We start from the raw sequence: 27,553 nt of genomic DNA, 5'->3' as shown, positions 1-27,553 counted from the left end.
CGGGAAATTCGAAAATGTGGGTCAGCGTCAAGACATTGCGTGTATATTTGATTGCATAACAACTTCAATTTTTTCAGTTTTTTAACCAGTGTTTTAGTCTATAATTTAACGATTTAATTACTAAACCAATAAGTGTAATAAAACTTTATATTTTATAGACTCTTGTAAAGGGTACAATTGTATATTAAAAACCAAGTTTCATCAGACCAGTCTTAAAACACGAATTGAAGTTTAAAGAATAAAATACAGGGTGTTTCATATAATTTTACGAGACCTGTGCCTGTAAAATGCAATCAATAATACATATTCCGATACGAACACGATTACAAATTTTGAAAAATTAGATAATCTTTTCTAGTTTGTTCACCCTTTCAAAAATTACAACGTTTTTAGTTAATTAGTGATTAAGATAGATAAACTACAATCATATTCATGCCGTCTCTTGATGGAACACATGATAATTGTTTCTGAAAAACTGCAGTTTATGACTATTAATAAAACAGTGATTAGTTTGACAACTACTGTCATGAGTTTACAAAAATTGAATAATTAAATGTGTATTTTTTGTATCCAGTGTTTTGTGAATTTTGTATATTTGGCTGCGTACATTAGGCGCAAGCCTCGTAAAGTTGTGTGAAACACCCTGTATAAAATGATATTTTTTGTAATTTGTCCTTTAATTTTAAATGATTTATTAGTCTCCGTTTGACTATCAAGACGTCGCATTTTTTAATAGATCTATTAGAAAATCAAAATGGAGTCAAATTTCGAAATACTTTTGGAATTAAAAGTTTTTTAAAAATTATTGTTTACTGAAATTAATACATTTATTTTATAAGATTATAAGTAGACTCACTACAATTAAGTATTTTAATTCAAAAATTAAAAAAAGACAACAGCATGTGGTTGGTTACACATTAGCAAAATAACACCGTTTTCTGAAACCTGATATTGTTTTTTGTTAATTCTTCTTATAGGGTGAAAAAAGTTTAAGAATAAAAATTATTAAGAAAAAAAAAAGACAACGGCACGCGGTGTACCCATTCAAAAAAAAATCTTTAAAAATTTATTTAATTAGTTAGTAATTATTATTTTTAACTTATTTCACCTGATATCCAATCAGTTCGTGGTTATTTACACACAAATTTATATTTTTTCACTTTTATTATTTATTATTTTATTATTATTATTATTAAGTTGGCAACAACGAATTATTAATTATATCAGATCGTGTTAGGTGACAGCCATACCAACGGCCGCCCTTTGAAAATAATGAATGATAAAAGTGTGATGTTTGAATTTGAAGGTCAATGTTGCCAACTTAATTTCAAAATCATTGGACTCTTCGATCAGAAATTTATTTGAAAGCATAGTAGGTATGTACCTATAAAAAAATAAAGTTATGGTACTTTTATGTGTGATAGAATTTAATATTTATCTATGTACTTGAGGTACCTGGGGTATAATAGATCAATGTAACAGTTATTATACCATACGTTCAATTATACGTTGCAGAAACATTTTTAGAAATTTAGTAAAAGTGAGTGCAAAAAGTAGAACGAAAATTGCGATTTTCATGTCAAAATTAATTAAATTAATAAACTAGCGTAAATATAAATAAAAATTTGAGTAAAAATTATTATGGAAAAAATGGCAACGGCACGCGGTGTTCCCAAGCGGTCACCCATCCAAGTACTGACCGCGCCCGACGTTGCTTAACTTCAGTGATCGGACGAGAACTGGTGCTTTACAACGTGGTATGGCCGTTGCCGTAAGAACAAGTCGTATTCAAAGTAGATAAATAAGAAAGTTAAAAAGGTTTAAAAAAAAAAATCAAAAATATTATTTAAAAATATATTTAAAAGTTTATACAATTAATCTATTTTCTCACCACACACCATATAACAATTATTTTTATTTTGTACTCAATGTTAAAGAGTGCTTTTATCAACTAATTTCAGTAAATAAAGTAGTCTTTTATCGTCTGGTGAAATGAAGTAATTTTTATTTACTGTTTCTATTCATGAAATTCTGGTACAAAAAAACGAAATATTATACACAAGACGATAAAAATTGTTTATCGTCTTGTATAATATTATATTTTTTTTTACAATTTTTATTTTTCTATTTTTATACTTGTTTTTCCAAATAAAGCGTTTGAGCCACCACTAGAGTAAAACAGCTGTTTGTTTATCAAGAACATTATCTAAAAGATTAAACCTGAAAAAATATATCAAATACCCAAAACTCATAAAGAAGATAACTTTTCCAGGAAAATATCTCTGATCTCCTGAAAAATACTGAAAAACTGTGCCAGATTTTCTGACAATTAGAAAATTGAAAACTACTTTTTTGCTCAAGAAATTGCTAACGCATATTTTGTAAACTCAATAAAAGAGGAAAACCAAGAAACAAGTCTCGAGTGTTTTGTTTTATTTTATTTTACGTAAAATTAAAAAGGAACAAGACAATAGAATCCCAGACGTTGATAAGCTGCTACTTGAATGATTGGAATCATCATCATCATTATCATTATCTGCAGACGAATCTAGTCCAAAATTCCTTCCCAAAATCGCAAAAGTTAATAACCTATTCTGAGCTCTGGTTGTAAAGCTTCTCTCCTCAAAAATAGTTTCATTTATCTCCACATCTTTTTCATCCCAGGATGTTTCACTCGTATCAATGGGTCGTATCGAACTCAAGAGTGAGTTGGGAAATTGTGTTCGATTTTCACTTTTTTCAAATTGTGCGCTAATTGTGATACTTTCGAATGTCACAGGCCATTGAATTTCCTCATAATTCGGAAATCTTTGACCACAAGAAGACAACGAAGAATTCAAACAAGCGATTATACCGCAAACTTCCATACCCCCATTGTAAACTCCTGTATACGAACGAATACCTGAATAAGACACCATGACATAAGTGTAGTGTTTCATATCCGGTTTTATCTCTTCCGTAGACATTGTAAGACTGTAATGACAACAAATTGTATTTTCATCATCACCACCACAAAGAACATTGTAGTGGTTTCTGACAGAGGTGTTCAATACCTCCCATCTATATTTTGGGTCTGAAAAATTCTCCTGAAATTTAGAAAAACACCCAAAAACATTTACCTTCCAAACTGTTATCTATTTGTAAATAAAAACCGTCCATTTTCTTCGCCAACTCATCCACGTCTTCGTCAAAATCCCCATTCTTGTCACCTTGGTAGAGAAAAACTTGTGTGCCACCCTCAGCCACAACTCCCCCCACTACCAAACCATCCACACCTCTGTAAACCCCACTTCCACCACTACCAACCTGAACATTATTAGCACCAGCAGCAAGCAGAGTGATGTTGTGACGGTTTGCCCACATTTGTTGCGTTTGCATGGCTACCAAAAGAGAAATAAAAAAATACCAAAACAATCGAAAAATTACCAGCGAGAAATGGCAACTCGGAATACCACATGCTGGGGTAAATCACAGCATCGACACCACGTTTGAGCAACTCTTGAGCTGGTGTCTTAAATAAAATGTCAAAACATGTAAAAATTCCAAATTTTATGCCAAAATCTGTTTCGAAGACGATTTCTTCGGGTGTTTCAGGTTTGTCCATTGTGCGTTCCCCAAAAAGATTGTATTTGTGGTAGCTGAAACATAATATTAAATCAAGAAACTTTGTTTATTTATACAAACCGATTCACGATAGTGCCATTTCGGTCAAGAATCACATCAGTGTTGTAGAAATAAAAACCAAACTTTTTGCAATTGTCGCTTGAGGTTTGGGCCTCATCACACTTAACTTTTTCTACAAGATTTAGAACGATGTAAGTCTGTGATGATCGAGAGGCGCAAGAAAGGTCCTTCATAAACTGAGGGTAAGAGTCAGAATCGCAAGGATTGTCTAACTGGATTGCTATAGCGGTTTCACGATGAACATAAAGAGTGTCTTCAGGAAATACAATTAAGTCTAATTTCTAAATAAAAAATTTTTAGTTTTTTTTTCTAGTATTATTTAGCATCTTACTCGCTCTTTTGTTACATTTTTGACAATCTCGATGTATTTTTGTGCGTTTTGTGCTACATTTTCCGATTCTTCCAAAGAACTGTTTACTAGCAGTTTATATTCTACCACTGCGATTGTGACGTTCTCCCATTTGGAAGCCTTAAATCCAAAATTTTAATAACATTGATTTTCAGAAATGACTTACCTCTGAAAACGCAAGAATACATAAGCAAATAACAAGAAAAATCATTTTCCTGCTTCGTTGACTTTTTCAAATGAATAAATCTCTACTTTAAGATCCTAAGTACTTGTATTAGTGATAAGAAAATCGATTATAGGTATTGATAAAAATAATTTATTACTGATAATTTATTACTCATAATAAAAATAATTATTTCTAAGTTTCTAATTACCTGCAAACTGACAATTTATTTGTTTTTTTTGCTAAAGGGTGAATTGTAATTTGTTTTTCCTACAACCATATACGAAACTAGATCATAACGCACAATTACATATGCGCGAAAATTGGCAATATCGTACGAGGTCAAAAACCTGTGCGATTTCACACACCTGTGCACAATTCACACTCGAATGTTTTGTATTTTTTTCATTCAACGTATTTTTTTTGTATACATTATAAAAAATAAATCGTTATGAAAAAAAAAATATGTTCGTAAGAAAAAAATTATTTATGGTCGTAGGAAAAATAGTGTACAAAACTTGCAGAAAAGTGTCTAACGCACTCGCGGTATTGTCTGCACTCGGCTAACACCTCGTGCGCAACTTTCCCGCTTGCGCGTTATTTATCACTTTCCGTGCTCGTTATGTAATATACTATTTCAAATTAATTAAGGGAGATAGATTTTGAAACTTAGAGCTCTTCTAGAGCTTCATTTCATGAACATAAATTATATTTTTTAATTTTTTTCTCTAATACTTAATTTTATGCACTAAGTTATCTTTGATTTTTGGTTGCAGTTGGCCATGAAAAAATGTTGCATCTTCAACTAAAAAAATTTAAACTATATTATTTAACGAGTGTTACTAATAAAAGAGTTTTCTAAGCACTTAATAATAAAAAAATAATAAATATTTTTTAGTTGTAAAACAAGCTAAAATTACCATTGCAACTTCTAATGCTAATGACACACAGAGTGTTGTAAAAAAGCCATTTTAATTCTACAATAAAATATATTTTTGACATAAAAATGACGATGTTATTATGGCTATTCAAATACTCAAATTTCGTCTATGTGGAACTTTATCTTACCTTTATTAGACCCTCAAAAAATGTTTTTTCTAATTGTGTTAACTGTTGACACATTTATTTTTTATATTTTTAGATTTTTAAAAAACATGTCGGTAATTATTTTATTCTTTTTGTTGGAAGGCGCATATTTGCAAACTTCTCACGTATGGTATTTTTACAATTTTTATAATTTTATCTATTTTTTTATCAATCTTACAGTTCACAACACTTTTATTGATTATTATTATTTATCTGCACATACCACATTTTAAGTAAAATAGTTTTTCCACAGCCAACTATTATCATTTATCAAACAAAATATGTATTTTGATTTTTAAAGTATAATTATAAAAAAATATTCTGTGACAAATATAAGTATATTTTTTAAATCAAAAAAAATTGCCATAGCCACCTACGACTTCCATTTAAAAAAGTATAAGTTTATCTTATTACGGCTAAACAAAAAAACAATAAATTCGTTAACTACATTATTAAATTCTACGTAAAAAAGTGCTTTATAAATTCTTTATTTCAAATTCGTATCTTCTATAATAACGAAGATACGATTTTTTTTAGATTTCGCTAAAATGTCAACTTTTGTCTGTAAGTTGAAAATAAAAGACGATAGCAGGATGCGGTTTTAACCAATATACGTAGCTATTATTTTTTCAAAAAGTAAGCCTCAGAGTGGCCCCTTTTTTGGTTAATCCTCTTTATTCCGGATATTCCCAATGCGGATATCCAAAATGCAGCACCCTGTACAATTAATAAAAATAAAAACGACGACTCATTTTACAAAGCATCATGCATCATTTTAGACTACTAAAATCTACCTGCTAATATATTTTCTCCAAAACAATAAAGAAAATAACACAATTTTAAAAATTTTCTCAAAATTTTAACCATTTTGAGGCGAGAACAACATTAAAAATCAGACGATTGATTACTTTCTAAGATATTTTCGCGCAATTTCAATTTAGGCGTCGTCGAGAAGTTAATAAAAAAACATTTTTATCTGTTGAGCACTTTATTTCGTAATAGGTATTTTAAAAATAAGTTTTGTTTTTTTTTTTTAAATAAACTTTTTGCCCTTTTCAAGTAAAGTCTGTTTTTTTTAAATGGAAATGCCAAACAGTCTTAACGTTGGCACCACTAGTAAATTCATTCCTGGTAATTTTAATAAAAGAAGTTAGTAGTTCTGGTTTTTTGAATTAATTTGAAAACAATGTCATTAAACGTCAACACAAAAAATCGTCTAAGGAAATTTAGAGACGAAACACCAAAAAATGAACAAATTCGGTACCACTAACAGTTTTTAGAGATTTGGAAACGAATAGTTCGCAAGCAGGAAGTTAGAACAAGGACCCGTTAAAATGTAGACGCAATTTGTAACGCAGGTTTGCTAAACATTCTCAATTTTTAGTAAAAATTGATAAGAATACAAAATAAACATGAATGAGAAAGAACCTCGGAAAGAACGCAATTAAATTAGTGTATTGTGCATCGTTTTTGAGAAACGAGTTGAACAAGTAACAATTTTGAAACGAAAGTGAAGAAGCATTTAAAAAATGCATCAATATTGAGCTCATTTCAATAAATTACACAAAATTTATTGCCAATATATTGCCAATCATAATACCTACTTGCATCTTTTGCTAAATAATCCTTTTTCTGTTGCAAGATCCTCATTTTTGTCCACAAAATGGTACTTATTTGCGGTGTGTTTCTATCAAAGTTATTAGCACTGAATTCTGTCTTTAGACCTTAGGTAATGATGTCTATCCTCAGGTGTTCAATTATAGTGCTTTCAAAGAGCAAACCGGCACACAAGATTCATAAAAGTCACAATTTTGACAACATCTCAATTTAAAAACATAACCATAATTTTTTAACAACATTTCTAGAGACAAAAACAAAGAGCAAACAAAATTTGTGGCTATGGAGACAAGCTGCTACCAATTTTTTCACCAAAGTTCTGACTTGGTAATTTCTATTTAAAAAAAAAACAAACTACGTTGCACGTTTTTGATATAAAATCAATAAAAATTCTAAAACTTTTGTTAAAGCAGGCAAAAAAATACACAATTAAATCAAAATTGATATAATGTTTAGCCTGTATCGCTCAACTTACTTCGTTTTTGAACCATAGGTTTATTAGAAAATCAAAATGGAGGCAAATTACAAAATACTAGCAAGATTTGAAACTAAAAGTTTATTAAAAATTAATGTTTACTGAAATTTATCAAAAACAAATCTATTTATTTTATAAGATTACTATACTTATAAGTAGGCAGTTAAGAAATTTAATTCGAAAGTTAAAAAGACGGCATGCGGTTGGAGTTGTGCTATGCGCCACCAGCAAAATAACACGTTTTTTAAAACCGACTCGTTGTTGGTTATTGTTAATTTAAAAAAAAAGGCAACGGCACGCGGTGTTCCCAAGCGGTCACCCATCCAAGTACTGACCGCGCTCGACGTTGCTTAATGTTGGTGATTGGACGATTATTGACCTTGAAGCGGGCAAGAAATTCGAAAATGTGAGTCCCCGTCAAGACATTACGTGTATTGTTGGTTGCATAACAATTTCAACTTTTTACCAGTGTTTTCTACGATTTAAGGATTAATTACTAAACCAAGTGTAATATACTTTATAAACTTTTTTTTGTAAATGGTACAATTGTATATTAACAACCTAGTTTTATAAAACCAAAATGAAGGCAAATTTTAAAATATTTAGTAAATTTTGAAATTAAAAGTTTATTAAATTGAAAAAAAAAATGGTACTGAAATTTATCAAAAACAAATCTATTTATTTTATAAGATTATTATACTCATAAGTAGACAATTAAATAATTTAATTCAAAAGAAGAAGACAGCATGTGGTTGGAGTTGTGCTATACGTCACCAGCAAAATAATACGTTTTTTTAAAACCGACTTGTTAATTTAAAAAAAATGGCAACGGCACGCGGTGTTCCCAAGCGGTCACCCATCCAAGTACTGACCGCGCCCGACGTTGCTTAACTTCAGTGATCGGACGAGAACTGGTGCTTTACAACGTGGTATGGCTGTTGCCGGTATAAAATGTTGTATTCAAAGTAGATAAATTCTAAATAGAGTGGTTTATGATTTTGAAATTGAGTTGGCAACATCGAATTATACAGCTGTTCTATTTTTATTGTTACGAATTTAACCAGATGATAGAATATTCAAAAAAGTACCCTAACTATTTGGGCGGTTGGTTTTTGCCACTTTCAGCCACAAAATTCTAAATTTCATAGTTTTTCACAAAAAAGAGGTCTCTTGCGTTTTTTCGGTAAAACTTTGCGTTTTTGAGTAAAATCAGTTTATAATTTGTCTTACAGACCATAAAGAGGATAAAAATTAAATTTGTTTCACCGTTTAAGAGACCCGTGATTAAAAATTTCAACAACTGATCTTTAAATTCGTTCAGGTGTTTAAAAGTAATCAGCTGTACCAACTCTTGTAATTTTATCTATTCTGCAATAGTGGAAAAAAAAAACATTAAACACGCATCTCTTCCAGGGGGTGTAGCTCGCTTACGTAACATTTTTTGATACATGTTCATAGGAAACTTTTGTCYTAAAATTGAATATTCTATCACCTGTTTAAGTTTGTAACAATAAAAACGGAACACCCTGTATGTGAATCATATAGGCGACGGACATGCCATGTATGGCCGTTGCCAACAGTAATTGTGGTATTCAAAGAAAATAAACAATGAAATTATTCAAAGAAATCTTCAAAAATTTATTTAATTAGTTAGCCAGTTATTATTTTTAACTTATTTCACCTGATATACAATCAGTTCATGGTTATACAGGGTATTTCACGAGTGATAATGAGCCTGAACACATTTGAACTGCAGCCAGCAATACATTTGCATAGGCTTCATGGATTTTGATTATGAATTTTAAAATTAATAAAACATAGTTATCGCGTGACTGACACAAAGAAATTGACAAGACAGGAAACACAATTTTTAAGGTTATTGTCTATCTACCATTGGAAAACACTTTCAAGCCTTTTTGGAGCTTTTCTATACAGGAAACATTGTCTTTACAAAAAAAGCATTTTTCCCAAATTCGCCATAAATGAGAATTAGATCTGTTTTCTCATCGTTCGAATGCATTTTGAAATTTTGCTAATGTCAGTTGTGACATGGTTGTGACAAATAAAATTATCGAAGCAAAGCTATCGTGGATTCATAATTCGGTTTTTCAAACAATGCGATATCTAAAATATCCACGTTAACTTAGCAAATGTATTGTGGGTTGTATTTTCAATTCCGTCAGGCTCATTGTCACTCGTGAAATACCCTGAATACACACAAACTTATATTTTTTCATTTTTATTATTGTGACTTAAATTAAGTTGGTAACAACGAATTATTAATTAATGCGCCCTTTGAAAATAATTAATGATAAAAGTGTGATGTTTAAATTTGAAGGTCAATGTTGCCAACTTAATTTCAAAATCATTGGACACTTCGGTCAGAAATTTATTTGAAAGCATGGGTACCTATAAAAAAAAACAAGTTATGGTAATTCTATGTGTCATAGAATTTAGTATCTATCTATGTACTTGAGATACCTGGGGTCTAATAGAACAATGTAACAGTTATACGTTCAATAACAAACTATACTTTGCACAAACATTTTTAGAAATTTAGTAAAAGTGCAAAAACTCGAACGAAAATTACGATTTTCATGGCAAAATTAATTAATTAAAAATTAATAAACCAAAAGGGGGACAACGGATTAAAACATGAATAGAAATAAAATTTTGAATAAAAATTATTAGGGGAAAAAAGAGGCAACGGCACGCGGTGTTCCCAAGCGGTCACCCATCCAAGTACTGACCGCGCCCGACGTTGCTTAACTTCAGTGATCGGACGAGAACTGGTGCTTTGCAACGTGGTATGGCTCTTGCTGTCAAATTTTGTTGTATTCCAAGGATATAAATTTTTAAATAAAGTGGTCTTTAACTTTGAAATTAAGTTGGTAATGAATGATAAAAGTGTGGCGTTTGAATTTGATAGTCAATGTTGTCAACTTAATTTCAAAATCATTGGACACTGCGATCAGAAATATATTTGAAAGCAGTGACCTATAAAAAAATAAAGTTATAGTAGTTTATATGTGTCATAGAAATTAATATTTATCTATGTACTTGAGGTACTTGGGGTCTAATGGAGTCATTTAGCAGTTCAATAAGTGTACTTTGTAGAAACATTTAGAAATTTAGTAATAGTACAAAACTAAAAAAAATGCGATTTTCATGTCAAAATTAATCAGTTATAGTTACTTGTACAGCTAGTTTTGAAAGTCATGTTTAGAACGAGTTGTACACAACATTTTTTTGCATAGTAATAACCCCAAGTATCCCAAAGACCAAAAAGATATCACTTTGATAAATCAAATCGTAATGCATTGCGAGCTCGTTGTAACGAACTCTATAGAAACTATAGAAATCGTTTAATAAAGTATAATTTTTTACAAGTATATGATTAATCGTGATGAAAATTCACTATTTAAAAATTTATAAAAAAAAAGAGACAACGGCACGTGGTGTTCCCAAGCGGTCACCCATCCAAGTACTGACCACGCCCGACGTTGCTTAACTTCGGTGATCAGACGAGAACCGGTGGCTTTCAACGTGGTATGGCCGTTGTAGTAAGAATATGTCCTCTTCAAAGGATAAAAAGTGTGAAATTAAGTTGGCAATACAATTATTGGTGACATTAATTTAATAGTTTACACATATAGTTTATATACAGGGCTTTCATTTCAAAAGGATCCAGTCTCAATAACTTTTGACATTGAGTAAATGGATTTTCAAACAAAAACAGGTCGATTAGGCTCTTGAGGGGGAAGTTGAAAACCAACATTAGTTACATTTTAAGTTTCATCCCCTAGTCGCTAGCCACCCCTACTTTAAAATCTTAAATGGCACCCCCTACTTTTTAGAACGTTTTCGCAAAGGGAAAAAATCAGCGTCTCTAAATGTCAAAGAAAATTTTTTTGTCGATTTGCTTTTCAGTTAGGGGTGGTGGCTTAATTTTTTAAATTTTTAGTCCTAGTAGCCTCTGATTGAACTCAATTTTATTTAAATAAAAAATATGTCGATTTGGGTTGCGATGGGAGAGTTAAAACCAACATTAAATATATTTTAGGTTTCATCCTCTAGTCGCTAGTCACCCCTACTTTAGAATTTTAAATTGCACCCCCTACTTTTTTAAACATTTTCAGAAAGGGAATAAATGAGCGTATCTAACTGTCAAAAACTAAAAATTTTTGAAATTTTTAGTCCTAGTAGCCTTTGATTCATCTCAATTTAATTAAAATAAAAGTAATTTTTTAATTAACTGAACTGTGAAATGGTAAATTTTCGCTGAATTGTTGACACCACCGCCTTCTTAATTAAATGTATTACATGACATAATCAAAATCAAAGTTAAAGGCTACTAGGACTGATGGAAATTTCTAAAATAAAACTACCCTTAACTCAAAAACAAATCGACAAAATATTTTTTTTCATTTACGATTAGATAAGCTTTTTTCCACCCCTTCCAAAATGTTCCAAAACGTTGGAGGGGCTCTTTAAAATTTTAAAGTAATGGTGGTTAGTGACTAGGGGATGAAACCTAAAACGTATTTAATGTTGGTTTTGAATTCTTTCATCGCAATCCAAATCGACATATTTTTTATTTGAATTAAATTGAGTTCAATCAAAAGCTACTAAGACTGAAAATTTCAAAAATAAAACCACCCCTAACTGAAAAACAAATCGACAAAAAAAATTTCTTTGACAGTTAGATACGCTCATTTATTCCCTTTCTGAAAATGTTTGAAAAAGTGGGCCATGCCATTTAAAATTCTAAAGTAAGGGTGGTTAGCGACTAGGGGATGAAACCTAAAACGTATTTAATCTTAGTTTTAAAGTCTCCCATCGCAACCCAAATCGACTATTTTTTTATTTAAATTAAATTGAGTTCAATCAAAGGCTACTAGGACGAAAAATTTCAAAAACTAAACCACTCCTAATTGAAAAACAAATCGACAAAAAAATTTTCTTTGACATTTAGAGACGCTGATTTTTTCTCTTTGCGAAAACGTTCTAAAAAGTAGGGGGTGCCATTTAAAATTTTAAAGTAGGGGCGGTTAGCTACTAGGGGATGAAACTTAAAATGTAACTAATGTTGGTTTTCAACTTCCCTCTCGGGATCCTAATAGACCTGGTTTTGCTTGAAAATACATTTACTCAATGTCAAAAGTTATTGAGACTGGATCCTTTTGAAATGAAAGCCCTGTATATTACTAACTTAAAAGTCAGTGTCAAATGAAATTAGTAATCATGTCGGTCTATGGCAAAATTAAAAATTATAGAGACGAGACATGCCACAATAAAACGTCTTATTGAAGCTAGATAAATATAAGTGGTACAAAAGGTCTTAAAAAACCTTCAAAAGTTTTAAAAAGTCTTTAAAAGTTCATACAATTGTTTAAAATTAATATCTTTCTCCAATTTTAATTTTTCTGTTTTTATAGTTGATTTTTCAAGTAAAGCGTTTTTTTTTTATTTAGGCGTCGGAAAATTATAAAAAAAGACATTTCCAACTTGTTGAGCACTTTATTTCGTAATAGGTATTTTAAAAATAAGTTTTTCTTTCTTTCCTAGTATGCAAAGTTTTAATTTGGTAAGTAAAACCTTAAAAACTATTCAGGTGCGCCAGAACTTGCGCCGCACCAGAAAAATGTAAGGCATGTAAGGTAAAATACCATGAACATAAAAAAATGTTAAAAAAATTCTATCTATGAAAATTTCGAAGTTATGGAGTGTTTAAATTTTGAATTTTGTCTATTTCTGTTGGAAAAATAATTTTCCAAGTTTTTATGCTACAGGCTATTACACTGGCGGACACGGAATTTTAGACGATTTGTCATTCGACTGACATAAAAATGTAAAACGGGCCTTAGGAAACTAACCTCACTTTCGGTTTTTGTAAATACAAATCAAAATAATAATAATTATTGAATTTATATAAGAACACGTATTGCTGGTATTATTGTTTCAGAAAATCAACGTCAAAAATAAATTTCAACTAAAACTTTCAAATTTTGGTTTCAAACGTCAATCATAATGACAATAAAGCGTGACTTACATTGACATTTTTTGAACTGACATAAATTTTATGTCCAAAATTCCGTGGCCGCCAATGTAGAAGAGGGAACAAGGAAGCTGTATTCTAAATTGTAACTTTGTTTAGTGTCATTTGCGGCTTTTATTGGCAAAATTTTTGTACCTTTAGTAAATAATTATAAAAAAACATATACAAACTCATCAGTATCATTAAATAGATATAAAAAAAGTCAAAAAATAAATGTCAAAATTTTTTGACCGATAGAATCCTGGTATCTTATCTTATTTAAAATTTTTCTCTGGGGCTCGAGTTCTGACACACCCTGTATATTTTGATAAACACATTGAGTTTTCACCTACTTTTTTACTTTTCTGGTTTTTCCTTCAAACCTTAATTTGTTATATATCTTAATATAGTGGGGATACCTACAGTCCAACTTATACATAATTATCAACATTTTATAATTGCGTTTAAATAAATTATTTTCTTTTGTATTATATTATAATATTATAAATCTCAGAAGATTGTTTTTAAAAGTTAATTAGGTAAAAGTTAAATAAAGTAATCAAGTAATTCGAAATCTCTCCAAAAATCCAATTTATTTGTCTTCATTGAATCGTTAATCCAAAATCAATCATCACATTTTCCCTCGTCACTCATAAACGTCCTCGAAATCTGGGCAATCACGAAATGGTTCTATGCGATAAATACAATACAAGGCCGTAACTCAAGTTATACTATTTGCCGCTAAGCAATCACTAGTCCTAAATCGTTTCTGATGGCTTCCATCGAGGGAGAAGGTTAAACCCTGATTGCCAACGACCCCTTCAAACGCTCTACACGATTTGATTGCATCGAAAACGGACACACAAAAACGACAACTTTACTCAAAATTAGTTCAAATTTATATTGGAAAACCAAACCAGAGAATGGGTTTTACAAAGTTGTAACAATGATATAAACAAAAAAGTTAACAGCAGTTACAAAGCAGGAATGCCTGCAACAGATATGTGGGCAACCGACGTCAGAGGCGTCCTCGTCCCTAGCAATCACAGTAATGTCGAAACCATGTCGCATCGCCCGCCAACTGTTTTAATCCCCCACCGAGAACCACCGCCGCCCTGCCGCCACACCACCTCTACCGCCACAAAAGCAGACTCCTCTGATTAAACTTACAAAATGGACGATGGCCTTAGCTAAATTGCCAAGAGACAGAGGAGAAATTTAAAACTGTTTTGCATTGTTAGGGTAAGTCCGGGAGAGGTGGACACATTTTGAAAATCCTGCTGCAAAGTTATCAAATTTATTTCAATTTAAACCTTGAATGTTTTTCCTCATAGCATGGACTTAAAGACAACTTATAAAAGTAACAAAATCAAAAAAATATTCTTTTAAATACTTAAAAACTTAATAGATTCTCTCCCACACTGAGATGCACCACTAATAGTTTCTAGTTATTATTTTTTTCTTAAAACAACATTTTCTGCATTGTTGACATCATTCTTGGATTCAATGCATTAACTTTAAAAATGTTGATTTTGTTATGATAATTGAAGTAGCTTCGCCTATCTATATTTTCGTAATATACAGTGTCCCACGAGTAATAATGAGCCTGAAAAATTTTTGGAAGCAACCAACATTACATTTCAAAGATAACTTGGATATTACAATATTTAGTTTTAATAAATTAAACATAGTGACCAAACAGAACACCTCAACTTTAATTTATAATTTTTGCTGAAAAGAGCAACAAGATTCTCCGTTATGAAGAATGTTTGAAGAACACTTCGCAGACTGCACTTTTTTTTCCCAGCGCAATATCCAAATAAAATAAAAATTTGTCAAAAATAAAAATACAATTACTATGTTTAACTAATTAAAACAAAATATTTTAATATCCACTTTATCTATGGAATGTAATGTTGGTTGCTTCAAAAAAAATTTCTGGCTCATTATTACTCGTGGGACACTCTGTATACTGCATTTTCTCTCTTTTGTAATTTTTCCAGTTAGAGTTCATTTCTTTTAACATTTTGAATTACTTTTACTCTTAGAATCCATTGATATAATGGAATTAAAAAGAAATCTGAAATCGTCTTAAAATTAAGCGAATTAGTGCGTAAGTAACCCGAAATAGTATGTAAAGTAGTACTTTTCCGGACACACCGTAAAGTGTGTATGTTGTATATACAGAGTGAATATAAAGTATGGAACCAAGCGGTTTTATTTTTAATCATTTGCCTCCAGAAAATAATAATTAATATAAAATAAAGTAATATAAAAAATGTGATCGTATTTTCAGAACGAAATTTTGTTTTGTTTTTGAGTTATGCGATTTTTTTTGTCAAAATTGCAATTTATGTGAAAAATTTTTTTTGAAAAAATTAAATATAAAGCAGATAGTTGTAATCCTTAGAGTATAGCTTTTATGAGAAAAATGATTTTATAGTGGGTTGCTATTTAAAAAAATTATTTTTTTTGTAGAACTCAAAAACAAAAAAAAATTTCGAAAAATTTTATTCTTGTTAAATCATCACATTTTTATAGTACTTTATCACTCATCAATTATTTTTTTCAAAAAATAAATAGTTTAAGCAAAAAACATTTGGTTCCATACTTTTTATTCACCTGGTACAATGTAATTAGGTACATGATTTTCAAATTTTTACATAATTTAAAGAGTTACTTCAGCATTCAAATTGTTCGTTTTCACTCTTATGGTCATTTTTCAAATTTTCCATATCCGTGATAAAAAATTCAACTTTAGTGCCTTGTTAAATTAATGTTATGTAGTTTAGAATTCAGTTCAAAGAATAATTTAAAGGTCCTTGAAATTAGATTATGAAATTGGGCCTTATTTGTAAAGATGTTTTTTTTAAACTTTTTGAATCAAATTAAATTTACACATGAGTGGCAATAAGATTTGTATTATTTTTTTATTAAGTAATATCACAAAATTGAAAACTGTCATGTGATTTTGATTATTGAAATAGTATATTATGTTATTAGGAGTAAAAGCGATAGCACGTAGTGAGGCTGACCACATAAACTCACTTTTACTCCGAATAACATTTACTATTTTACCCGCAAATGTATTTATAAATTATAACAATAACACAGTGCTTGTTTATTAATTTAACTAGTGCAGTTAGCAGTGCAAAATATCGAAGAGATAAGAAAAAGACAAGAAAGAAACAACATTGGTAAATGTCAATATTCTTATGGTAAAAGTAAAAGTGTTTAGGGTGCAAACGGCCGTCCCAAGCTAAAACACAAGTATTTGCTTTTCACTTAATGTTTTACTGGGCCCAAAAATGAGTTATGACTATTATGAGTTAAAAATTTTGACATTTATTTTTTGACATTTGACTTTTTTTAATGTCTATTTAATGATACTGATGTTCTTGTAAATATTTTTTTTATAATTATGTAGTAAAAGTACAAAATTTTGACAATAAAGGCCACAAATAACATTAAACAAAGTTACAATTTAGGATACAGCTTCCTTGTTTCCTCTTCTAATATCAAAATGCAAAATTTAAACTTTCATAATTTCGAAATTGTTATACAGGGTGTTCTTTCTAAACCCCACATTAAAAGTATTGGGAGTTCGAATAATTATATTTTTTTGAAAATTGGCCATAGCCAATTCATTAATCCATTAAGTCCTGCTAAAAGAAAATATTTTCAAGATCTCGGCACTTCTGTTTATACCGAAACTCGGTGTCAACTTTCTTATTCTAAATAGAAAGGTATATTTTTATTGCGAAAACGGGTGTGGCTAGAAATAAATTTTCTGTAGTCTTAACAAAAAGTCACCATAACTTAAAAATTATTAAATTTAGGTATAGGAAATGTTAACACAGATCGATGCAGAATTAAATTCTTTTCTATTCAGTTAAAAAAAGGGTTATTTCATTTGAAAAAAATTAGTTATGAGTATTTGAATTATTACAAAAGTTACCTTAAAATTTTGGGTTTATTATTTTTTTTCAAAATTTTAAACATAAGAAAGCTCTAAGTTTTCTCTTTCAAATGCCAAAAGAACAAATTCAAAATCTTACCGATTATTAAATTGGAAGGTGCAGATTTAAATTTTTTTGAAAAACTTCAAATAGGTATTTCAAAAACGGCTAAATTAGGTATAGAGAAAGCTGATGAAAACTCCCGATTAATCCAAAAACGCAGTAAAAAATATACCTTTCCATTTAAAATAAAATATTGAGATTGTTTTCCGGTATAACTGGAAGTGCCGCCATCTTGAAAATATTTTCACTTAGGAAGACCCAATGAATTATGGCTATGTACCAATTTTTAAATACATACGATTATTGAAACTCCCAATACTTCTAATGTGGGGTTTAGAGGGAACACCCTGTAGATAGAATTTTTTTAACATTTTTTTCATGTCCTTAGTATATTACTTTTCTTGGCATTTTTCTCTGAGGCGCGAGTTCTGGCGCACCATGTATTAAAAATTACGTTTTTTAAGGACAATTTAAGACGTGGGTGTAAAAGTTTCTAAAACACGTGTCAGATGCAGTGTTTTTTATTTTTCAAATTCTAATCATTTCTAAAATTACAATAAAGAAGTCAATGAAATTTTAAGTAGTTTTCAGTTTAAAAGCAATTAATTAATAAATAGATAAAAATAATTAAAGATAAGATAATTAATAGTAGAGTGTCTCAACGAGTGATGTAATTTCAATTTCTCAAAAAAACTCAATTTCGGAATATACCTTGATAATACTACTTCTTTTAATTTTAAATAGAAAATTTTATTCCAATTTTATTTTTACCAGATGTTTTTTGTCCGTGTAACTTTTTCAGATATTCTAATTATCTTAACTCAAATTGTGCAGGTTATTTTACAACTTAATTTGGGAAACCCACTCGACTTTTAGGGGACACCTTGTACATTTGATCTAATAAAAAGCGAGTGTTGTCTTTATTTTTATTACATGAAAAGAAAAGTCTGTCGAATGTATAAATTGGCAAATGAGTTACTGGTAGAATCGCGGAATTGAATGTGATAGTAATGGGTGACAATCTCTTTACGCCTGATCCAATTTGTGCCTGATTTTATTTGACCCGGTAATTCAATCACGAACTCAGCAAGCATTCACTCCTGCACTTCTTTCAGCCGAGGCTTCCAATCCGCCCCCACCCACCTCCGCGTTCAAAATTCCAGACAAGTTTTTCAATACTTTAACTGGGATTTGTTTATCTCTTTTTCGCTCAAATGTAATTTTAATAAAACGTTTATAGAATATGAAAATTAATCTTCGCTTTGTTTGTTTCTTCTCTCGTAAACCCCGTATTAGGATTCATCTCCACGAATGGCAGTTTGATGTAGCAGGCAAAGTGTGCCCGAGGTAGATGGAGAGCCCTATCAAAATGCACATAGAAATGAAGGAGGGCAGGCGTCGGTGGCGCAATGCATCACTGTGGTGTAACCGTAATGTTAATCAAAGATAGTGCGGATCTGTGTCCAGTGACCCCATCGGTCGACGACGCCTCACTTTGCCAATTGTCGACTTCATTATACAAAAACGGTTATGTAGTCGTCGCAACTTCACTCGAAATTTACATATCGTAATATACTGTAGTGCTTAGCGAGTTTGGCTGATGAATGAGATTTGCCAACTCACGCCCCGGACTCAAAATTGCAATTACTGTGCTGTTCTGACTCGCAATCGGAGGATAAGCGAAATTATAGAGAGAGCAAAAACCGCATCTTCTCCAATAAGTAGCAATTAATACAAGGTGATTCTTTTAGGGCCTATATTAGAAACTTTTTAACCTCTAATGCAAATAGAAATTTGAAATTTTGTACATAACTCAAATCGACCAGTCTAAGTTCAATTAAATTATTTTCAAAATGGCTGAACTTCCGGAACCACGAGAAATTGACGCCAACTTTGAAATTTTAAATGGTAACCACTTATTTTTATTGCATTTTTGAATTCTCCTCTCCAAACTGAGTAAAATGTAACTATACTCTATTTCAGTTGATAGTAGAATTTGATAAACAGGGTTTTTAGCGGTTTTACCAAAGTTGTGTTGACTCTCATAGCCATGATTTTCTATTTTATTTTTTGAAGATGGCAGTACTGTTTTTTTCCGTCACATTGAAATTAAAGGTTATGTACGACCGTGTTGGGGTTTAATAAAGTTTTTTGTACACGTTTTTATTTTAAATTGAAATAAGAGATCCTAATAAAAAAATACAAATTAACTCACAAAAGTAACAAAAACAATTTTAATACTTTTTATTGTTACAAATTTAAACAGGAGATGAATATTCATTTTTAAAACAAAAATTTTCTATGAACATATATCGAAAAATGCTACGCAATGGGCGTCTTTTAATAGGTTTTTTTTCAATATTTCCGAAATCATTTTAGAAAAAAATTTCAAAATTTGCTACAGATGATAACTTTTATACACCTAAACAAGTACAAAAATAAAATGTTGAAATTTTTAATTAGGTGCTTCCTAAACTAGATGGGATTAGGGTAAAAATTTACTCTAACTATTTTGCCTGTGGTTTCTTGCCACTTTCAGCAACAAAATTTCATAGTTTTTCATAAAAAAAAGGTCTTTTGGGTTTTTCCGATACAATTTACGGATTTTTAGTAAAAATCGGTTCAAAAATTTATGTCACAGACCATAAACAGCATAAAAATTAAAAATTAAATTTGTTTTACCGTTTAGGACGCCCCTAATTAAAAATTTTGTTATTTGGCATTTGTTTGGGTGTACATATAAAGGTACCAAATTTTGTAATTTTATCTATTCTGAAATATTAGGAAAAACCCTTTAAAAAACGTACCTTTTTTAGGGGGTGTAGCTCCTTTTCATAGCATTTTTCAAAACACTTTTATCTTAAAATTAAATATTCTATTAACTATTTAAATTTGTACCTAACAATAAGAATGAAACACTGTATAATTAACACATGAAAAATTTATTCACAAAAATTTAAAATTAACTCATTAAAATAACAAAAAAACTAAATTTTTAACACTTATAACACTATATAACAAAGTGCTCAGCATTTCGGGGTACGGCCCTGATTCAGAACATTCAAGTAATAAAATATATTTTAAGCCGAAGCTTGTTTTTGGATGGTACATCAGTGAATAACTCCGATTATCTCCGATAAAAAAGTGTCGATCAAGTTAAAAGTTGGAACACCAAACCCAAGTCCAAGAATTCTGTTCAACACGTTGATCGAACCTCTGATATGAAAGATTTGTAAGAAGGAAAGCATATTCTTGCTAGAATCTGTTAATCATGTCCATGGTGTTTGTGGCAGTTATCAATTTACAAATAAAATTTTTGAATGTTGCGCAAAAGGTTGGTTCTTCTTAATAAATCAAAGATCGTTATTGATAATAACAAACATTTTAGCCACATCCATAGTTTTAATTAACAAAATAGGTATAAAACATACCTTGCACCTTGTATGTCCAAGGGTGACAAAGGAAACCCTTTGTGGCGCAGTGGAAAACCCTCCAAATTTTCCGTACATATTTTATTGTTGAAGATTGTTTTGTTACCTTTTGGTAAATTTTAAAGGTTTGTTAAGTACTAATAGTTAACAATCACAAATTTAGTTTTGTGCTTCAGTCGTAGGAGTTTGTGATACAACGTGTTTTGGTGTTGCTATGTTGGAGGATTAGCATAATTCTTTATTGTGACGATAGTTTTGCAGTTTATCAAATCATTTAAAAGAAAATTTTGCTCCTACGAATAAGGTCACAAGCCGGCCTATCTAGGGGGAAGCAAACTCAAGTTGATCCGTTCACATTCTACTGACGTTGCCTGCAGATGCTTCTGTCTAAGTTGATTATGTCTGATAGATTTGTAATTACCTATCATGAGTAAATTTAAAATAAATGTATTTTTTCTTATACCTTCAAGTTATTTAACCAAAATTGGAGCTCAATAAAACTCGCTCAAATACTATTCAAACACTCATGTTTTGGGTTGTTTTAAATATCCAAATCGAATCGGATGTATTGTAGTCCCTTTAGTTTCCGTTAACAAGCAAATCAATTTTAATAAATAAACTCAAGATTTACTAATTAAAACACTCACATTTCGTAGATTGTCAATAAATGTCAAAATGCTGTCAAAAGTGATCTGTGTATTTGTCAAGGTTACTTCGTTGTGCATAAAAGTTGAGTACACTCATAAATTGTGACCTTGAGAATTCACTGAAATATAGTGTAGTTGTTAGTACTTATCTGTCATAGTTTTTGGCATATGTCAATTTTTTGCTCAAAATTTTTATTTGCAGAGGTTTATTAAAAACATCACAGCTCTTGAACCGTTTGCAATAAGTAAATAATTTTTCTTGGTTTTGGTAACCAAAGGTTCGAAGAGTTTCCTAAAATTTTCAAAATTGTCAACTGTCGAATTGCAAAGCTTATATGATTTTTTGAAAATGATATTTAACAAACAGCTAAAAAGTACATCGATTTGGAGAAGGACTTTTATCAACATGTCCTATATCCATCTCTTATAGTTTCTGAAATAATCACGAAAAACGTGTTTTTGTTTTTTATTTTCATAGTAAATCACGTAGGTTTTGTCAAATGATCAAGACGAATTAAAGATTTATTAGTCTACACAACACCCATCCGGAATTACAAAGAATTGAGGCAAGGATTGAGGCGGCATTTAATAATCTTCAATCAAATGAACTAGAAGCCACTCAAATCAGTTCACCATCGAGTTTTGGACTGTTTGAAAATGGTAAACATATCGAACATCTGTATTAATTATGGTATATCTTATTGTATTTTTCCAAAGCCTTCGTGATTAACTATAAAAATAAAAACATTAACAAGTTTTTTGTGATTATTTAAAAAACTGTAAGAGATAGGTATAGGACATTCATTTCATTTGAAAAAAACTAAGTTATAGCTGTTTGTTAATGATCATTGTAAATGATCATTTTCAAAAAATCATGCTAGCCTTGCAATTTGACAGTCGACAATTTTGAAAGTTCTAGAAAACTTTTCGAACCTTTGGTTTTCGAATGCAAAAAAAATATTCACTTATCGCAAAGGGTTCAAGAGCTGTGATGTTTTGAATGAACCCCTGCAAGTGAAAATTTTGACCAAAAAATTGACATATGTCAAAATATACTAACAACTAGGTACATTTTACTTAGTCTAAAAAGGGGAATACAAAAATGCAATAAACATAAGTGAAGACCATTTACAATTTCAAAGTTGGCGCCAATTTCTCGTAGTTCCGTAAGTTCAGCCATTTTGAAAATAATTTTGTTGAACTCAGACTGGTTGATTTGGGTTGTGTACAAAATTTCAAATTCCTATCTGCATTCGAAGTTAAAAAGTTTCTAATGTAGGTCCTAAAAGAATCACCTTGTATAAATCAACTTCATATTTCGTCGAATATTAAATATTATACAAATCAGAACTCTGCGAAATAAAATAAAATTATATTAAATAATAATAAAATAAATAAATAATAACAAAATAAAAATTTATTAAAAACAACAACTTTTTAACAACATTATTTAATTTTTTTGTAAAAATGAGTATACCTATTGGATTAGAGCAGATACACTGCCCGGAGACGTGGTGGCGCAGCGACACTATTTTTTAGAGAGGGGAGGAAGGTGTTAACAAATTTTTCCTTTTTTTATTTTGTAAATTGCGGCAAAACTGTACCTCAAGGATATACACTATGTCTTCGGATTGGGTTTACAAGAGGAAAAAAAAATTATCTTACTCCAAAACTGCAAAGGAAAAGAGTTTTTGCTTTACTTGAAACCAGCAAATCTGTAATTAAAACTTCATTATTCTAACTCAGTAGAAAGAAAAGTTCATTTTTCTCTTGATTTTGGACTTTTTAAGTCTTGTCACATTGGCTGTTTTAATTATTTGACAACTATAGGTCACTTTGACAATTCATTTATTAATTAAATAATGATAGTTTTTGTTAAATGACTTTGGTTTTTACCTTAAAGCTGTTTCTTTGAGTTTCTGTTTATTAAAATTATGTTTTTCACAAAGATTTTTGTTATTTAACTTGCGTAAACTTATTTGTCAAAGTGACATCATTGTCAAAATAATACCTGATTTTTAACGCTAAATAGAATAATTTAAAAATTTTTAGGTTTAAAAAGGTGTACAATAAAATAGGTAAGGTTTAGACCTCCGAACCCTAGGTTTTTTAGAAAGCTTATTAAAAGCTTTACACAATAAAGTAATAACATACAGGGTGTTTTATTTGAAAAAATCAAGGTAATTGATTAACATTTCAAGGACAAGTACACAAAATGGAGAATTTACGTATTACGTCGTTCTTCTGAAAAGTTACTCTGAAGAGTTAATGTATTAATTTATTATTGATCAAAATAGAAATAAAAACACAAGTCTRCACTCTTAGAAAGTATATTAACTACATTTCCTTATTAGCAATTATTTTACTCATCCAATATGTTCCTTGTACAAAAGAATTTCGTAAGAATAAGCCGTTAATTCTTTAAAATTATAATTATAAAACATGGGAACATCTGTTTCGTAAAACGTATCAATTTTTCCTATTTTAAAGCCTCCGTTAATWTTTATTCTTCCAATGTTCAGTTCTCCCAATCCATCTTCATGACCACCACGCACTGCAATATTWTTAACCAGTAGCTTGTGCACGTTTTTAGAATYTGTTGGAACCCAATGTAAATTTTGTTGAAGGCCACAAAGTATCTAGAAAATAATAGTAGATAACATATCGAGGTTCTAATAAACACAGGCAAACCGCCTAGGGACATTTTTTAAGGTTGGCTATCGTTACTCGTTACCGAGGATTTTAGAATCAACAACAAGCGAGTTATGCATCGAGAGATTAGAATTCCCTAGCTGAACCTAATATTTCTAATCAATTGTTATCAAGTTATATAAAGTTGAAATGTCATACTTTCCATCTTCCAACATACAAGATAATTTGATTATTACTTTATGCTTGTGAATAAACGAATAATCAAAATAAAACTATGCGTTTTTTTGACTATTATATTACCTTTATATTCTCGTTTACTTTTTGTACTTTAGCATGCATTATTGGAACATAAACTTCTTTTATTCCATCAAATATTTCACAGACTACGTCACCTTGGTTTTGTATATATGCTTGTCCGATATAAACGTTTCTACCGTCTTCAGCTTTACCTCCGACTACAGCATCTATGGGCACCTCACCATCAATGTAATCTCGCCAATAATAATCTAAAAATCAACCAATAAAACGTTACATTAACATATAAATTTTATTAATCATAACTTAACCATGAAGACATAAACACTGACGACTGATACTTAAGAGAAATATAAATAAGAGGAATGAAAAGCGAAACATTTTGTTCGAAAAAGAAAAAACAAGTACTGGTAATTTGCAATTTCCTATTGTTTATATATATTATTATATGTAAATAAACAAAGTTGATAAAAAAGTTTGATTTTTTTGACAATCTATAGATCAATATCTATACATATTTTTTTTTGTAAATAATTTTACCAAAACAATGTTATCTATCTTATAACGTCAAGTCGTACTCTTATTTTGGAGTGTTTTCATTAATTACATAATAACATATGAACATGCGGAATAATAGAGAGTGATTCAGGAAGTATAGACAGGGTGATTCAGGAGGAATAATGAACCTAACCAAATTTTTGATGCTACATTAAAAAAAAATGTAGTTTATTGAATTCACGATGCCTATTAACAGATGTTTTTTTTTTTTTAATTTGGCGTCATCGTTGGCGGTGATTTGAGTGTGTTGTGAACGGACCACAATTTTTAATACCGGCTGTCCCAGGCAAGAAATTTTTAGTTGTTAATATTTTGTAAATTGTATCTCAATCATTTAATATTTTGACCTAGACATATGTGAAATGTTCCGGGGAATCGATTGGCGTCAAAAAAATTGCAAAATTCGTAATAGTTTGGAAGTTATAATCGAATTTATATTTTCGCCATTTTTGATTTTTTAAGAAATTTTCTCGATAACTATTTATTGTAGAACACTGATCTTTTTTGTATATGATAGAAAATTAAATTTTCTTTCCAACGGTGTCAAACATAAGAGTTATCACCAATAAGTCGGGAGTTATTGGCAATAGACCGTCCGGGTGCCAAAAATCGACCAAAATCTCGACAGGAATTAAAAAAAATTCTACTTTAAAATTGTTAAGAGTAAGGCTAAAGCTCTATTCCGATTCTGACCAAAAAAATCAAAAATATTTGATTCGTAGTACTGTATGTAAAATTAACGGCACAATTCGCCTGTACAAATCGTTTTGATCTATGATATATAGTTTTCAAGTTATTATAGTTTTTTTTTACACTAAAATTGGCTGTAGATCTGGAACCGTAACCCGGAGCTTACGCCAGCTTCGCACAGAACACAAAATTGGATCGATTAAGTACTTGTTTTCTAAGTCCTACACATTTAATATGAAATATTCTTTAACATAAGGTTTCTGTTTCACACCAAAATGTTAGTTTTTATTGATTTCTGAGGTGTAAAGTAAGTGCTTATCATTTGGATATATTAGGCCCACTTCAATATTTTTTTTTCATATATCGAAATATTTGACTACCTGCAGAAACATCTCATGTCAAAGAAGGATCCTTTAAGGTTGGTACAGAAGAATTACCAACATTGTTGTTTCTCTGATAATTGTTTACTGTGCCAAGTAGAAATACCTTTATTTAAGCTGATTTTTACACAGTTTTACGCAATCAGGTATACTTCAGCACGCGCCCCATGCTACAATATAATTTACCGAGCTTAAAGGTAGCGCCATAAGAACAGAATCTGCTTCACCAGTGAGCGACACTTTTGAATACTGTAATTTTTTAATTTCTGAAATTGCAATCATTTCGAATGAATAAAACATGTTTCGAAAATTTAGCCACTCACTTGTTTTCTCTGAAAATGTTAGTAAGGCGAGGGTTGGTAATTTTACTTGAATTTTATTAACTCTTGTTGTTTTAATGTCAACATGATTTGTTTTTTGATTTGTATTTCGTGAACCATTTGGAAATTTATTAGAATTAGGCTTAGAACCATTTGGCGATTCATTTAAATTAAACCATATACGTGTACGATACGTTCGCAATAAAAGTGCGAATTATTCTTATGATAAGGTTTATTAGAATTCTCTAAAAACTCTAGCTCACCAACGTTATAAAAACGTATAAAAGAGGAACCTTCTCCAAGCAAAAATATTTTGAGGAGCCGGCCTAACCGGTTTCGCTTTATTCAAACATCATTAGAGACTATTTTCCCAAATTACAAAGTAGCCTCTAATGATACTTGAAGCTTTTAAATAAAGCGAAACGGGTTAGGCCCCTTAATCCTTAAAATATTTTTACCAAGTAATTTTACAATTTAAGATATTAGGGCAGTGTATTTACGTATTATACAGGGTTATTCATAAATATGAAGCAATATTTGAACCTCAAAAATGACCTATAAAATGATGTTAATTTAAATAATAACTCGTGTCCTATCTCTTCTTAAAAAATATTTACAGCCCTCGGAATGTGGGTATGGAAATTTGATTTTTTTGTAATAACTTTGGAACTATTTGACCAAATATTATAAAATTTGGAACATTTTCTTGTAACAACTGAACTGGTAATCACGAAAACCGGATACATCCACTCAATTTCCGGTTACAGCAGTTGCAGGTCACATTTTATGTGTTTTTCCATTTTTTTGCCCTCTTAACACCAATTTTTTATTGCCCAAATCGATAGAGTAATCAATTTCGATTAAAAAACGCATAACGTTTACTACCTCTAAAATGGACCGTTTCAAAGATATTTTAATTTAAACTGAAGACTGCACAACGCTGAAATCAAAAAAATAGGGATTTTGAATAAGTGGTATCCACGGAAACCAATGACCATGGTCACCTAAATTGCTGCCAGGCATCTGTTAACTTTGACGATAAATTTTTGTGAATTTTTTATGAATGAAATGCTACGAGATCCATTTGGATTTATTCTAAGTTATGTTTGGAATCTGATGTAAACTCTTTTATTAAATATTTTCGATTAATTGTCTAATAATCGTCCAATGTCAAAGTTGACAGATGC

The 27,553-nt window shown here is 30.4% G+C and overlaps 2 protein-coding genes, 3 non-coding genes and 1 pseudogene across 5 annotated transcripts; all 6 read right to left on the bottom strand.

Moving 5' to 3' along the window:
- Positions 1 to 1,651: 1,651 nt before the first annotated feature.
- On the bottom strand, positions 1,652 to 1,771 carry LOC123012268. The gene has a single exon (XR_006413209.1). It is a non-coding gene; the product is annotated as a 5S ribosomal RNA (ribosomal RNA).
- A 661-nt stretch (positions 1,772 to 2,432) lies between these two features.
- LOC123011228 (vanin-like protein 1) lies at positions 2,433 to 4,324 on the bottom strand. The gene is made up of 6 exons (XM_044408578.1): positions 4,200 to 4,324; positions 4,016 to 4,153; positions 3,685 to 3,965; positions 3,427 to 3,638; positions 3,120 to 3,380; positions 2,433 to 3,073 (listed from the first exon to the last, which is right to left on the bottom strand). Exons 1-6 carry the CDS (start codon positions 4,242 to 4,244, stop codon positions 2,433 to 2,435), a joined length of 1,578 nt encoding a protein of 525 aa, XP_044264513.1. The 5' UTR covers positions 4,245 to 4,324.
- Positions 4,325 to 8,197: 3,873 nt separating this feature from the next.
- Positions 8,198 to 8,317, bottom strand: LOC123012257. The gene has a single exon (XR_006413200.1). It is a non-coding gene; the product is annotated as a 5S ribosomal RNA (ribosomal RNA).
- Positions 8,318 to 10,075: 1,758 nt separating this feature from the next.
- LOC123012258 lies at positions 10,076 to 10,195 on the bottom strand (annotated as a pseudogene).
- Positions 10,196 to 10,817: 622 nt separating this feature from the next.
- Positions 10,818 to 10,937, bottom strand: LOC123012251. Its single transcript, XR_006413195.1, has one exon. It is a non-coding gene; the product is annotated as a 5S ribosomal RNA (ribosomal RNA).
- Positions 10,938 to 23,868: 12,931 nt separating this feature from the next.
- On the bottom strand, positions 23,869 to 24,799 carry LOC123011461. The gene is made up of 3 exons (XM_044408897.1): positions 24,730 to 24,799; positions 24,464 to 24,669; positions 23,869 to 24,150 (listed from the first exon to the last, which is right to left on the bottom strand). Exons 1-3 carry the CDS (start codon positions 24,797 to 24,799, stop codon positions 23,878 to 23,880), a joined length of 549 nt encoding a protein of 182 aa, XP_044264832.1. The 3' UTR covers positions 23,869 to 23,877.
- Positions 24,800 to 27,553: the final 2,754 nt, after the last annotated feature.

Source organism: Tribolium madens, unplaced genomic scaffold, assembly GCF_015345945.1.
Source record: "Tribolium madens isolate multiple individuals breed KSU strain unplaced genomic scaffold, Tmad_KSU_1.1 Scaffold_91;HRSCAF=231;Tcas5.2_LG7, whole genome shotgun sequence".
Classification (NCBI taxonomy): Eukaryota; Metazoa; Arthropoda; class Insecta; order Coleoptera; family Tenebrionidae; genus Tribolium; species Tribolium madens.
Note: the sequence above shows the minus strand (reverse complement) of the source record. Positions and strands in the feature narration are given on the sequence as shown.